We start from the raw sequence: 14,851 nt of genomic DNA, 5'->3' as shown, positions 1-14,851 counted from the left end.
TTATCGAAATCTGAGAAGGAATTAATGATAACCATCTTTGATTGAGGCACTGTTTACGTAAAGCATCATATACCTGATTTTCTGTGAAACTACATACATATGAAAGCCCTGAATTGTTGAACCTTATCTCAAATTAAAAAGGTTGTTTCTCCTTTAAGTGCTATGGCTCAAATCATTGAAGTGATTGCTATTCAGAGCTAAGCATGTATGTAATTGTATTGAAAAGGGTAGAGAGGAATGTTGGATAGTGGCCTAGAAATGATATGAAGTTCCCTTCTGGATTGTTATATTTATGAACACCAAAAGAGGTGGATTGTTTCTGTTGTATTTGTATGTGGGTGAAGTGGGCAGGGGAATGTAGTTGTTGTTGAAAACAGTGAACATTAGACAGCAGCACTGATTTCAGTTCTTCGATCAGAATGTTTGAAGTGTTGAAACCTCACCACAGCTCGTCATGTTTGAGTAGTGTGGTAGATTTGCTGCCGCTTACCCAGATGGGTGCAGCTTTAACAACATTCTCAAACGTGGCACCACCCAAGACAAAGCGACTCCCTCCCTCCACCACCGATACTGAGTAGCAACAGTGTGTATTACCTACAAGATGCACTGCAGAAACTCACCACGGCTCATGGGACATTAATTTCCAAACACATAACCCCTGTCATCTAGAAAGACAAGGGAGGTGCAGGTATAATGGGAATAATACAACTTGCAAGTTCCCCTCCAAGCCACTCACCATCCTTACTTGGAAATATACTGTCACTCAGCCTAAATCCCGGAATGCCCTTCCTTATTATACTGTCGTTCCACCTACAGTGATTGGACTGCAGCTGGTTGGGAAGGCAGCTCACTACCACCTTCTCAAGGAATGGGTAATAAGGGTTGGCCAAGCCAAAAATACCCACATCCTATGAATAAATGTTTAAATGAAGATCTTTGAGGCATTGTGAAAAATTGCATCGGTACATTTTTCCCACAAAATTAAAAGACAAATCCAATCTGAGTAATTATCTCACAATTTTTCTACTCTCAATCATTAGCACATTGATGGGAAATATCCCTGATAGTGGCAACAAACAGTTACAAGATGTGGATAACATTTCAGATTTGAGCTGATATGTGGCAAGTAACACAAATACTTGGTAATGATCATCTCCAGCAAGCGAGAATCCAATCATCGCTCCCATTGCTGAATCCCTCACTATCACTACGTTGGGAGTTTCCATTGATCAGCAACTGAACTGGGCTAGCCATTTCAATACTGTTACTGAAAGAATAGATCAGAGGCTAAGAATGCTGTGGTGAGTAACTTAATTTCTGACTTGCCATGACCACCAACATTGGATTGCAGCAATGTGTCCCATCTACAAGAGACACTTCTACAACCCAACAAGCTTTCTGAGACTGCACCTTCCAAAGCTTTGACTTCTACTCTCTAGAAAGTCAAAGACAGCAGACACGTGGGGACACCTGCAAGTTCCCCTCCAAGCCAAAGCCATCCTGACTTGGAGCTTTTTTGCTGTTCCTTCACTGTACCTGGCTCACATTCTTAAAGCTCCCCCCATAACTGCTCTCTCTACATTAAATAGACTGCAGTGTTTCAAGAAGGCAGCTCTCCATCACTTTCTGAAGAGAAACTAGGGATGGACAATAAATGATTAGCAAAGCCTACAGCCTGTGAATGAATGAAAAACGGTTGATTTATCCTCATGTCACTCAAGTGTGGCACTTGATGTAAGGTTTCAGTTTTGGAATCTTTAATAAATGAAATTCTATAACATCAAAGCATTTTATTATGTAATTTTGATGAAACAAATATTGAAGAATCTGATGTCAATAAAGGAACAAAAGAATTATAACCTACTGAATGACAGAAATGAAAATAGAATATCTATTAGACCTTTGGGGCTAATGGTGGCTATATGGTTAATACTGTTATCTCACAAAGCTAGGGATCCAGTGCTAATGCCAGGTTAGATTCCAGCCTTTTGTAAATATCTGCATGGAATTCGCATGTTTTTCCATGTCTGCATGAACTGAGTGCTCAGGTTTCCTGTCACACTGCAAAGATGTGGAGGTTAGGTGGATTGGCCATGCTAAATTGTCACATATTGTCCACAGATCTGCAGGGGTTACAGGAGTGGTGGTGTTCTTTGGAGGCTTGGTGCAGACTCAGTGGGCTGAATGACCTCTATCTGCACTGTAGGGACTCTATAATCTTCAGTTGGAACCTTCAGCTGTAAGGTTTTCAGCTGGAGGCCTTTGAAATTTGTTGGAGGTTGCTGCTGGTCCTGGGCTTGCTGACACATTAGCTCCTCCTCAGTTTCTCCGCAGTTTCATTGCACTGCAACAACATTTAACTTTTAATGTATAAGAACTGAAGGAAAGTGGTAGTGTGATGGGTTTTGTCCCATTGAAAAGGAAGAAAGAAAATGGGGCATCTGGGCTAGATGAGATGTTGTTCCAGTGACATTTGTTATTCCAAAGGAAAAAGGAGTGCTAATGGTTGCAGTATAGAAACACAATTTGTTCAGAGAAAGTATGGATAGCAGAATAGTGAAGAGCTTATGCTCAAAACATTGACTCTGCTGATCCTTGGATGCTGCCTGACCTGCTGTGCTTTTCCAGCACCACACGTTTTGACTCTGATCTCAGCATCTGCAGTCCTCGCTTTCCCCTATTGACTAACTATGTCTGACAGCAACAAGATGAAAGACAATATTCTGACCAGCACATAGACAATAAAACAATCGACCCAGGGTGACAGAGTTCAATGCTAAATGAAAAACAAATTGAAGAACTGTAGATGCTGGAAATTTGAGACAAAAAACAAACTTCTAGAGAAACTTAGCAGGTCTGGCAGCATCTGTGGAGTGAAAGTGGAGTTACTGTTTCGGGTCCGGTGAACAGTTCTGAAGAAGGGTTTTCTCAGAAGTTGAGTTTCTCCAACAGTTTCTGTTTTTGTGAGTGACACTTTAAGGCCTGAAATTGTTGGACTTCATGTTGAGACCAGAAAGCTACAAAATGCCTGATCCGAAGATGAAGGGTTGCTCTTTCAGCTCGTGTTGAGCTTCAGTGGAGCAGTGCAGCAGGCAGAGGACAGAAATGTGAGCATGAGAGCAAGTTTGTGAAGGAAAATGGCAAGCACTTAAAGCTTGGCATTCTGCTTGCGGACTAAATGAACTGCCAATTGACCACCCACCCGGTCTGCGTTTGCCCCTGATAGAGAGGACCTCATTGTGAGCTGTGAAACCAGCAAACACATTGAGAAAGCAAATGTACAAACAAATCACTACTTCTGCTGCAGGAGTAGTAATAGTTGAGCAGAAATTTAATGTAAATAAAATGGAAAGGACGAGTTTCATTAACACGCAGTATCTGAATAGAGGAATAGAATTTTGGAAAGCTTGTAGAAAAGCCCATAATATGTCTCAGCCCATTAGTAGTTGTTACCATGGCTGAAGGGAGAGGGATAAAGAAACGACAGGACATGAAGGGGAGCTCCAAGCATAAGTCTGCAGGCAAAGGACGCAGTGACCCAGCACTTGACCGCTGTTTAAGAGCGACACAAGTGGTACGGGTGCTGTATCAGCTGGTTGCTAAGAGACTTGACACACTGCCACTGCATGCATGGTTTTACATATTAGAGTTAAGTTTTAGACTGCAGCGAACGATTACGTGTTACTGGTTGTGCCAGCTCTAAGCTGACCCAGGGCCAGTGCAAATTATTCTACACATCATTTCCCAAGTAGCTGTGTGTGAGCAGCTACAATTATGCTTTGGCATCTTTAATGGATGTGATGAATCAAGGTCATGATATTGATCACTCCTGCATGTCTTGTTTCATGCTGTGACATACGATTCCTAGAGTGGTCCTAAGGAACACTTTCTGCAGGGTTTTGTGGATTTTCCATTGAGTTATGGTGAACAATATTGACTTACCCCCTGGATATTATTTCGTGTAACTCAAGCCTGTTTATTTCTCACTATTTATTGTACATACATCTCCTGCTTCTTGACCAGTAGCTTTACTAATCCTGCTCTCCCTCTCTAACCTAAAATGTGGGCTATCCACAATTCTCTGCCATGTGATTTTAAAACCTCCTACACTGAGCCATACACCTTGTCCACAATGAGGAAGCTATCTCTTTGATTTAGCTTTCCTTGGTTACAGGACTTCCCAAGAATATGAATTCTTCCTCCTGGGTCATACTTACAGCAAAACACTGGCTTTTGCAATAACACCTTCTGAACCAGTCCAGTATGTCTACTCTTTAAGTCACTTAAAATAAACGGATTAACATTCAGGTGTAAATAATGAGAAATAAATGTTTGCAAGAATAAACAAACTTTTCTTCATTAGTATCATTCCTTGTGCCATGGAATCATGTTTGTTTTGAGCAGACGAGGCCATCAATCCCGTTGTGTCTGAGCTGTCCCTCTGCTGCAGTGAGCAAAAACAAACTCCATTCTTCTTTTCTTTCACTTGCATTGTCCAATGGTTGAAATATTGATGTACCCTTTTCTATCTCGTCTATTCTCTGTGGCAAAGCATTCACGCTCCACTAGACGACAGCATTCTTTACTTCAACTCTCCTGGCACATTCTCTTGGTGGTTATTTTGAAACTGATTTTTATGAGAGAAAGGAATGGTGGTGACAGATTCATTTTCTTCCGGCTTGTGTCAATTCCCACGTCTGGCTGCAACTCTGGGAGCTGCCATCCCTGGTGAAGGTACAGATATCTTTTTATTGTCATGCAAACGATTCGTTCCACCTTAGGCTACCTCGTTATGTTGTGCAAAACTGTGTACTGCAGTCAAATTCGCAGATGGCACAAGAATAGTTTGCAAGAGGAATACAAACAGTTCATAGGGATGTTGATCGGTTAAGTCAGTGGGCAAAAAGCTGGCCAACTGAGTATGACATGGGAAAATGTCAGGTGTGCATTTTGGAAAGCACCGTGTAATATCTAAATGAAGATATACTGCAGAAAGCTGGAATGCAAAGCAAAGGATTGTACTATGAGCTTAAGGCAAATCATGTAAACATGCTAGGACTCTACACATTGGAGTTTAGAAGAATGGGAGATTATCTCATTGAAACATACAGGATTGCTAAGGAACTTGACAGAGTAAATTCTGAGGGAGTATTTCCCCCGTCTGGGGGAGTCCAGGATCAGAGGGCATGGTCTCATAATTAAGGGGTGCTAATTTAAGACTGAGATGAGAAGGAATTTCTTCTATCAGAGGGGTAAGAGCCTTGCTACTGAGAACAGTGAGGCATATTTAAGTCTGAGAGAGATTCTTGATCAGTCGGGAGGAGAAATGGTGGAATCCAAGGTTATGAGGAAATGCAGGAAAGTCGATGTAAAGATTGTTAGATCAGCCATGATCCTATTGAATGGTGGAGCATACTCATGGACCTGGATGATATGTTATCAAAGGTCAAGACACTTAATAAGATAAAAGCTCATAACTTTGAAGATAGAATATTTCCATGGATGGTAGATTGACTGACAGAAGACAGAGAGGCCTATTCCTGTCCTATTTCTCATGGTATTTATGGTCTGGGGTACTTTAGTATATGGCTAACAAGGAGATAGAGTTACTTTCCTTTTGACAGTGTGGTCAATAGACAATAGACAATAGATGCAGGAGTAGGCCATTCTGCCCTTTGAGCACTTTGTGCTCAGCTGTTACCTTGCAAAATGCTGCCTTCTCCCTTCTGTAGATGCCATCATGGTTGATGCCTGCCTTTACCACTCATTCTATACAGACAGCTCCAGTCTTATGGATGCACTGAGCGCCAACTAATCCAGCATCGAGCTTGGTCTCCTATCTATTTGGGACATCTGCGTTGAGACTTTAGGACTCAGAGATTACCTAGACATCAGGAACATTACGGCCTGTAACTGAGTCTCCTGCTTTGTCATTTCACTGCCTGAATATCTGTTTTGTGTCAATGACCACGGTGGTACGTAGTTTTATGTGATCTAATGAGGATATTTTCTAATTTCATCATTTCAATCTCTAACATTTATTCCACTCCCCTGACTATATATAGTTTAGCTTCCTACTGAATTTGTGATTGATCTCTGAAAATCTATTTGTTTGACCAAGCCCTTCAGCCATTCTCCATTTAGTACTTGTTCTGGTAATCGCTGCTGCTCATCTATCACCCTGTGAAGTGCCTGAGCAGGGCTTATAAAAGTGCCACTTGTTTTGGTTGTGTCTTTTGTAGGTGAATGATCGTTCTTTCATTTTGGTGAAAACCAGAAAGCATTCAAACTATGATAGTTGTTGGAAGGGTTAGACCGTAATTTTCAATCAGCAGTGTAATTGCATTGTTAATTACTCCAATTTTAATGATCTTGTTTTCCGATCTGGATCTTTGTGCAATAAATTGTAGAAAATTGAGGTAAATGATATTGCTGCTCATAGGCTAGACAGTCAGCCCTCAGGGAATTAATTAACTGCAAATAATAGATTCCCTTACTGCAAAGTCCCACAGCTGCCCTTTTTGTGCAGTCCAGTGGATGTTGTCATATCTACCATCAGAAGCTTTTTACATGAAAATATAATAGGATCACATCTTTTGTCTCAGGGAGTATATTGCTTTGAGTGACATCATTGATGTCAGCTTTAAAGACCCTTTTTGTTTTTAATCTTTGGTGATTCAATCAAGATTAGGTACTCAGCAGCCTTCTGGATTCAACACTGAGTTGAATTGTTTCATATCATTCTATCTCCTGGTTTGATTTTTGTCATATGCCTATCTGCGTTTTGTTTTCTGTGCTTTTGCTCATGGTCAGAGCTGTTCATGATTCTGTCATTCACACTTACTCTGCACATACTTTGTTTCTTTAATGATCGTATCATAGAAACCCTGCAGCATGGAAGCAGGCCATTCGGCCCATTGAATCCACACTGACCCTCAGAAGAGCATTCCACCCAGAGCCAGCCCCACCACTGCCAACCTATCCCATTAGCCCTGCATTTCCCGTGGCTCGTCCACCTCATCTTCACACCCCCACACGTTATGGGCAACTTAGCATGGCCAATCCACCTAACCTTCACATCTTTGGACTGTTGGAGGAAACCAGATCATGTGGAGAAAACCCACACAGACATGGGGAGAATGTACAAATTCCGCATGGACAGTCACCCAACCCCACAATCCTACAATATCCTACAATCATACTCCTTCTTTTGTATTTTATTCCAAGGTATCTTTATCATTTAATTTCTCATGCCATCCATACTATGTCAGATCTTTGCTTTTTCTTCTTCCCCTCCAGAAAATCCCACCATTACCTTCCACTTTAATATCATTAAACCCATCACCATTCTTCAGTTCAAGAGTACAGCTGTATTTGACACAAAACATTGACTCAGTTTCTTGCTCCACAGATGCTGCCAAACCTGTTGGGTATTTCCAGCAGTGCTTTTGTTTTTATTTCAGATTCCCAGCATCCTCAGTGAATTTGCTTTTATTTTTAAAGAATAAGCTCCTTTTGGCCCGAGTAATGTAGTCTAATATTTAGGGCAACGTAGCTTGGTTAAGTCAGGGGGAAACTAATGTGAAGTCTCCATAGCTTGCAGAATCTCTTAATTGCAAACTATGTTTTTACCATTGTTAGTATAATCCCACATGTTAGGGTAAGGCATTTCAAAGTTGGTGAGACACTTGTTGGAGAAGGTTGAGTTTTAGAGTTGGAACCTGCCACAGAAAACCAGCAGACCTCCAAGCCAATGTCATACTTTGTACACCAGCAGCATCATGCTTAGAAACTTCCTGCTCGCTTTCAACCATGTAATCTCTTGCCTGTTTAATTGCCTGTTCTAAACTCTTGGATCATAAAGCAATGCATATTGTAATGCTGCTGTCAGTACAAAACCAATGTAGCCTTTGACTTACTGTAAAACCATCACATCAGAGAATACTGAATAAACTGTCTGTAGAATAGAGTTCCAAACATCTACCGCCCTTTGTGTGTAGAAATCATCTCTCCTGAATAGTCTGGCCCTCATTCTCAGATTATGCTTCCTAGTTCCAGAATCTCCATTGCTTGGTTTGTCATCTAAAGCATGATCCAAAAGGGACCCAACTGTCCTCCCCAAAGTAACACACAGGCCTATTGATCCTTAAACTGGTATTTCAGGCAGATGTTTCTCCCCTTGGAGTGAAGTGGTGGAGTGATTTGCAGATTGTTGAGCCAGTGGTTCTGGTGGGGACCTGAACTCGGAGACTGTGGTCCAGAGGTTGAGATGCTATCACAGAACATAACCTCCATAATCTAGCCTAATGGTGACTCTTTGTTAATTTCCATAATAACCCACCTGGTTCATGAATCACCTTTTTCAGAAAGATACCTTCCATCCTTCCCTGGTCAGGTCTACATATGACTCCAGACCCACAGCAATGTGGTCAATTCTTAACTGCCCTTCAAGCAATTAGCAATTATTGCTTGCCTGGCCGGCATCATCCATATCCCATGAGTGAAAAAAAAATTCATGTACAATTGCACAAAGATTTGCCTGTTTTACCACATTAAAGATAACTTTTGAGATTTCTACTTAGTGTTGTGTTAGGTTCAATTGTTACTTTTTAACCTCTGGCCAACAGGGTTAATAATGTTCACAATACACAATGACCTGCGATGTGGAATTCAAAGGCATTGTTTCAAAGACAGCAGCAATTGATTATTTTTCTTTCTCGAATCTGTCACAAAACTGGCAGTTGGTTAACTCTGATTTGTTTCAAAGCAATGAGACAACTTCTTTAAATAAGAAAAAAAATTCCTATTCTCCCTTTAGGCTGCCTCTTATAATCCACACTGGTGACAACCAGAACGGACTTTCATCACAAAACAAAATACATCTCTCAAGAGATTAATCCTATTGAATGAACTTCTCCGTTAAGTATGTAATGTGTCTTGCGCCACTTGGCCCCAGAGACTTGGCGGGGCATTAAGTTGGCTGTTTGCCTGTTGTCAGTTATCAGATTTACAATCCTGCAACTTTTCCCATTCCACATCGCCTCAGCTGCTGCTTTGTACAGCTGCCTCCCTGTTCACAGCTGCTGCCCCCCCTTCCCCACCCACTCACTCACACACACACACACACTCACTCAGTGCAGTCTTTGGCCAGTTGCGAGCTGGTATGCAGATCACCTTGTGGTGACCTTGTGGCCCCGGCAAGCACTGGGTACCTGTTTTCCCCACACAGCAGAGGGCAGGTGATTTCCCATTCCTATCTGATGGATTCTAGGGAGAAGAGGCAATGAGCAAGTAGTCTTCAACAGATGCAGAACTCTGTACAATAAATCCAAAGCAGCAGCTGCTGTGTATCATGGTGGATTCTCTCCTACTCGAATGAATTACATTTGTGTTCAAGGTGAGCAGAGGCTGTTACTTTTCTTTCTGAAAGATGCATTGCCTGCGATAACTGCTCCATTTGATATGGTACTTCACTGTAAAAATACAACAGTGCTATTTCAATTCAGAGTTGTCTGAAATCAAAACTGTTAAGGGCTTAATCAGCGGTGTATATCCGAGAGTTTCAGTTTTATTTTAGCACATTATTTTCCAGGACATTACCTGTTTCATTGCTAGATCACAGCAACTTTTCTTGAGTGACCTTTCTTGGGAACTAATAGTTGGCAATTGAATCATTCACAAACAAAGGGCATGTTCTCCCTCATCTCTGTCTACCTTCTGTGTAACAGTGTTGGATTTTACGTCAGCCTGTTGCTGATATTCTCAGTAAAACTACCTTAAATTGACACTTTGTTTCATGTTCAGTTTTATTTCGCCCCAAAAAATGAAACATTAGAAGCAAAGGCACGGGAAGCATTTAAGATTGTGGGTAAAATGTGATTCGCAGATGTTGAAAAGAAGGAAGGGCATAAAACAGTTATTAAAATCTTTGTGTTATACTAGGCTAAATAAGAAATGTCGCTCAATCAGTATAATGTTTGTAAAACATGTGTTTTTCTAATTAGTGCCCAACATAACAGAGAATCAGAAACACTTTAGTTTTAGTAGCTTGTTCCTTCAAATCAGTTAATTCTATTATTCACAAATATACATGCATACCATATTTGTTTGTAGTATCTTTGATTCCCTTCCTTCACTAGATTATGTATTCTTTTTCTCACTGTGCCTATACCCTAGGGTTTTCACAAAAAGGGCATTGCATTAGAGCAATATTGAACAATACACAGTGCATTCGTAATAAGATTAAGGAGGAATTAATTACAATGAAATCGAAAAATTGACCTGTGCTTCCAACATAGATTGCTGACATGACAACTCGACATTGAACACAGCTGATGCCTTGTGATCCTGTTGTGTGGGTCATTGTGTCGATCCGAAACATAGTTATGCTAATAGAGTATCAGAAAGCAGATCAAATGAAATCTGGTAAAATGAACAAGGATCAAAAGGAAGCCTGAAGCTCATAAATACAGTGAATTGTCAACTTGTTCTGGCCACCTTACCCTGTCTATCTGTTGAGTAACTGACAATACCACATAGGAAATACTGGGCTGAAAGTTAGGATTTTTTTTCACTGAGCGTCAGTTGTCAAGTTTCTTTTGGAGGGTGTTCCCACCACGAGGCCTAGCAAGATTACTCACTATGTCTTCCTATAGTCACCTCGGTAATGACCCTGTGGGTGTAGAGTCCCTCCAGTCTGATTCCAGCCCCGCTAGTCCCAGAATGATTCATTATACACCAGATATTGTCAAAAGACTAGTGTCCCTAGTGCCTGCACCATCTTTTAAAAGGGCCATTGTGTGCCCGGGCAAATGTTGGCAATCCAGCATTGCCTCTCACCCAGAACATAATGGCACAACAGGATCAAAGCCATCCTGCTCACCACACAAAACCATACTGCTCACTTGGCTGACACTGCCTCACAGATGCAAGCACATTCTTTCACTCTAGTTTGCTGTTTAACCAACAGGCCACACCTTTTACATGTTCCTAGCTATAGCTGCCATTCTGTCCCTAGTGCCCACAGGAGACCTGCAGTTTGGTATTGTCCAGTTGGGGGATCATGACATGCAGAAAATTGATTGCACAATTCCAAACAGCCAGTACATTTATTTATAGCTAGCACAATCAGCCAGAAACAAAGCACATAGAGGCTGCAGCTCCCCCAACAATGCAAGCTCAATGCTGGCCTGGTGATGAATGAATATTTAACACTCCATGATGGTTAGTTGCTCCTAGCGCTCATCTACTAGAACACTGAATCAATCAGGTCCTGGCTGGCTTGTAGTGCTCAATGTAGCTGAGCTCTTCACAGACAAGGTGAACTTTGTTCTCCCCGGTGTCCTCATCCCCCTCTTCCAGAAGACTGCCCCCATTCCCTCAGCTCCTCAGCATCGAACACGTTGCCTTATTGCTTCAGTTGTGCAGAGCATAGCACAGGTCCTGCAGAGGCTGAGATCAGCAAAGGCTTGAAGGAAGCAAGGATTACGGGGAAAGGATAAGAAGTATCAGGTCAGCCTTGTCCTATTGAATGGAAAAGCTGGCTCAAAGGGGCCAAATGGCCTACTTCTGTTCCTATATCTTTCGGTCTGCTCCATCACAACCCTGGTCGCAGTAACTTAGAACAACTTGGTGAAGGTGTCAGAAAGGGAGGGCCTTCCATTAATGACATTGTCCAACTTTATCCTTCACAAGGGTTTAAAGTTTCCTCTGGGTGAACTGTGGATAGCAAAGCAATGAAGTAAATTGAGCAGCTCTGTGATACTCTCACCGGGCGAAGCAATCCATTTTCTGGACACAGTACCTGCTGCTTTGCTGAAAACTGATCAGGTTCTTCCTATGGCCAAACCTTGTCTGTATCCCAAGTCTCATGCCGTCTAATGGAGAAACATTACCCCTGTTTATCTTTAGCTGTTCGAGGTGAATATATCTTTGAATGCAGAAGTTAGTAAGCAAAGATTAGAGACTTTTAAAAGCCTTAAAGCTTCTTCTACCAGAATGAGTGATGGGAGAGCAGCTGTCCCTGTTTTAGTAGGCCTAACGTTTTCAGATTGCAATAGTAATACAAGAACAAGACATTCCCAACCCAAGAGATGCCAGGTGAATGGTGCTTATCTGCAAATGTTAGAAAATAACAGGGTAATGTCTGCATGATAATGAAGACTGTGAGGAAGCATGGAGACAGGGCCAACCATTTACAGGCACCATCACATTTTATCCTGAATCAATCAGATTCTCCTCCCAGCTGAAAGAGTCTTCGTTTTGTTTAGCACGGTTCTGTATTTATTGCTAGACAGGAAACATAATTGTGACATTTGCAAGACTTTTTTCTGACCTCCATTGTAATGGTTTCTCTCAAGTTCAGTCAAGTAATACTGAGAGCCCTGTGTCGTCATAAAGTGCTGACCAAGTATGTGCCATTTTGTTATGCCTCACTGGAGGAGTGTGCTGGAAACCAAACATCACAACTGATCTTAAGTTGCATGCAGAATTCTTCCATTTACCTGTCTTTCTGACCCAGACTGACCAAATGCATGGACCAGGTTTCTGTACTTAACAAAGATGACCATTGATGATAAATAAATAGATTCTAACTATGGATAAATGATTATATACCATCAAAATATAACCATACCAGTAAAAACTCTAACCCCTCCCTCTTATAAACTCTCCCTCTGTGTGCACACATAGAGTGACACACATAGATAGAAAAATAAAATGGGTGTTTATGGTTGGAGAAAAAGACTGGAAGTCAATTCAGTAATCCCTGTCCATAAGGTTTGCTGAGATGATGCAGATATTTTCACTTGTTTGCAGAAGGCACAAGTTGGCTGGTTCACAAGATCTTTGGCTTATCAATTAAAAGTTACTGCTTATAACAACCAGAAAGGGTTAATAAACTGGCTCTCTTCAGGCTTTTGATGGTTATTACTGCAGAGTGAAAGCACCAACAAGTCCAGAGGTTGGATGGTTTCCCCTCCAGCTCACTCATCACTCCCCCTCCCCTGACACGATTTTTCAATGACCTGGGAGCCAATCATATTGTTGTTGATAGGCAGAAGCCTTTCTGATTTGGTAGCAGGTCACTCATCCACAGGTAACAACATATTACATCTTAACATGGCTCCAGATGTCTGCTTGTAGTGGATATTGACTGAGTTGACACGGAGAAAGTAAGGGCCATGGGGAAGTGTGGGGCATGGATTGGCATTAAATTGGCATGGGAGTGTGAAAATGATTTAGAGACTAGGTGGGAAGACAACAGGATGTGAGGACTAAATAACCATATTTAACAAAATGGAAGCCTCCGAACTGTAGTGACCCTATAAACAGTCCACACTGGCACTCATTAGCCCCCCATGTCTAATGCAGTGGGACACATCAACCACATTGCATACCTAGGACCAGAGTAAAGATCCCACCATCAGGGGAGTTTCTCCCAAGGCAGATGAGGGAAACTATGCAACATCCTGGAGAGAAAATACCTTCACATTCTCCTCAACTCTGAATTTTCCCTGAAATATTGTAGGTCATGTGGCCCACTGCAGTTCAAACAGAACTAACAAAATTATTGAAATGCTGTCAGACAGTAAGACACATTGGTTGTGATAATATACAATGATACTGATGCTTCATGTTTTCTGGAGAAGTTTTTCCATTGCTTAACTCATTTGTGTCAAAGTTTAATGTACACTTAATAATTGTTAAACTCACAAATTTATATTTAATTTTGAAAAATAGTAAATAACATTATTGAAACAGGAATTTGATTTGAATGTTCATCTTTTTTCAGAAATAGCATGGAGAAATTTTATCCGCTAAATAGTAACCCAATAAACGCATTGACATTAATGTATCAATACATAGTGACAAGTACTAATTCAATGACAGTTATACGATGATCCAAATCCAAACATTCTATCTGCTTACTTAACTGGTTTATAATTGATTCCTCTAGTTAAAGGCGAAAGTAGCTCTGGGATAGGTTACATGATTATTCAGCATTTATCCCAGTGTTCCATTGCCTGAGTGAAACAAAGCAGTGTATGTACTCACTATTGTTCACCAGCAGGATTATCTTGGATTGTGGCCATGTCCCAGAATTGGTGCCTCCTGATGTAGCTTGTTTGGAGGCCAATTTTTATTAATTGAGTAAGTACGCCTCTTAAGTGCTCCATTCAGATGTCTAAAAAGATGTCAAGGCACTTTCAATACCTCACATATCAGCTGGTTACAAACTTTTGTGTTTCTGTTGATTTCAATGTTAACGTAAAGCACTTTGCCAAATCTCTTGATGAAAATTAGTTCAATGTATGTCATGTCATGTAATTTTCATCTGGCCACTGAACAATGTGTAGGTATTCAGCTGTCTTGGTGGGTGGCATGATGGCTCAGTGGTTAGCACTGCTGCCTCACAGCACCAGAGAACTGGATTTGATTCTAGCCTTGGGCGACTATGTGTGTGGAGTTTGCACATTCTGCCTGTGTCTGAGTGGGTTTCCTCCAGGTGCTCCGGTTTCCTCCCACAGTTCAAAGATGTGTAGGTTAAGTGAATTGGTTGTGTTAAATTGCCCATAGTGTTCAGGGCTATGTAGGTAGGTGCATGAGTCAGGGGAAATGGAGAGTGATAAAGTAGGGGAATGGGTCTGGATGAGATACTCTTTAGAAGGTCAGTATGGATGTCTTGGGCCAAATAGCCTGTTTCTACACTGCAGGGATTCTATAAATTCAGAAGAATTGATGCACAGGAGAATACTGCCCTCCAGAATCTGGGAAATCAGTAGCTTTTGTTTAACAAGTTGAATTTATTCAGTTGCACCTGAAAGCATCAGTTCGTCATCCTCCCAAAATA

General features: G+C 41.3%; 1 protein-coding gene across 6 annotated transcripts in view; it reads left to right on the top strand.

Moving 5' to 3' along the window:
• arhgap24 (Rho GTPase activating protein 24) overlaps positions 1-14,851 on the top strand; it is a 452,465-nt gene that overhangs the window by 302,332 nt on the left and 135,282 nt on the right. The window contains exon 1 of one of the 6 annotated variants that reach the window (XM_060826049.1): positions 9,174-9,397. The exons of the other annotated variants lie outside the window; for them this stretch is intronic. Within the exon in view, the coding sequence (XP_060682032.1) occupies positions 9,376-9,397 (22 nt within the window). The 5' untranslated portion in view covers positions 9,174-9,375. Of the gene's footprint in view, positions 1-9,173; positions 9,398-14,851 lie in introns of those variants that run through there. 6 annotated transcript variants of the gene reach the window in all.

The sequence above is a fragment of the Hemiscyllium ocellatum genome, chromosome 1 (assembly GCF_020745735.1).
Source record: "Hemiscyllium ocellatum isolate sHemOce1 chromosome 1, sHemOce1.pat.X.cur, whole genome shotgun sequence".
Lineage (NCBI taxonomy): Eukaryota > Metazoa > Chordata > Chondrichthyes > Orectolobiformes > Hemiscylliidae > Hemiscyllium > Hemiscyllium ocellatum.
This window is presented reverse-complemented; position numbering and strand designations above follow the sequence as displayed.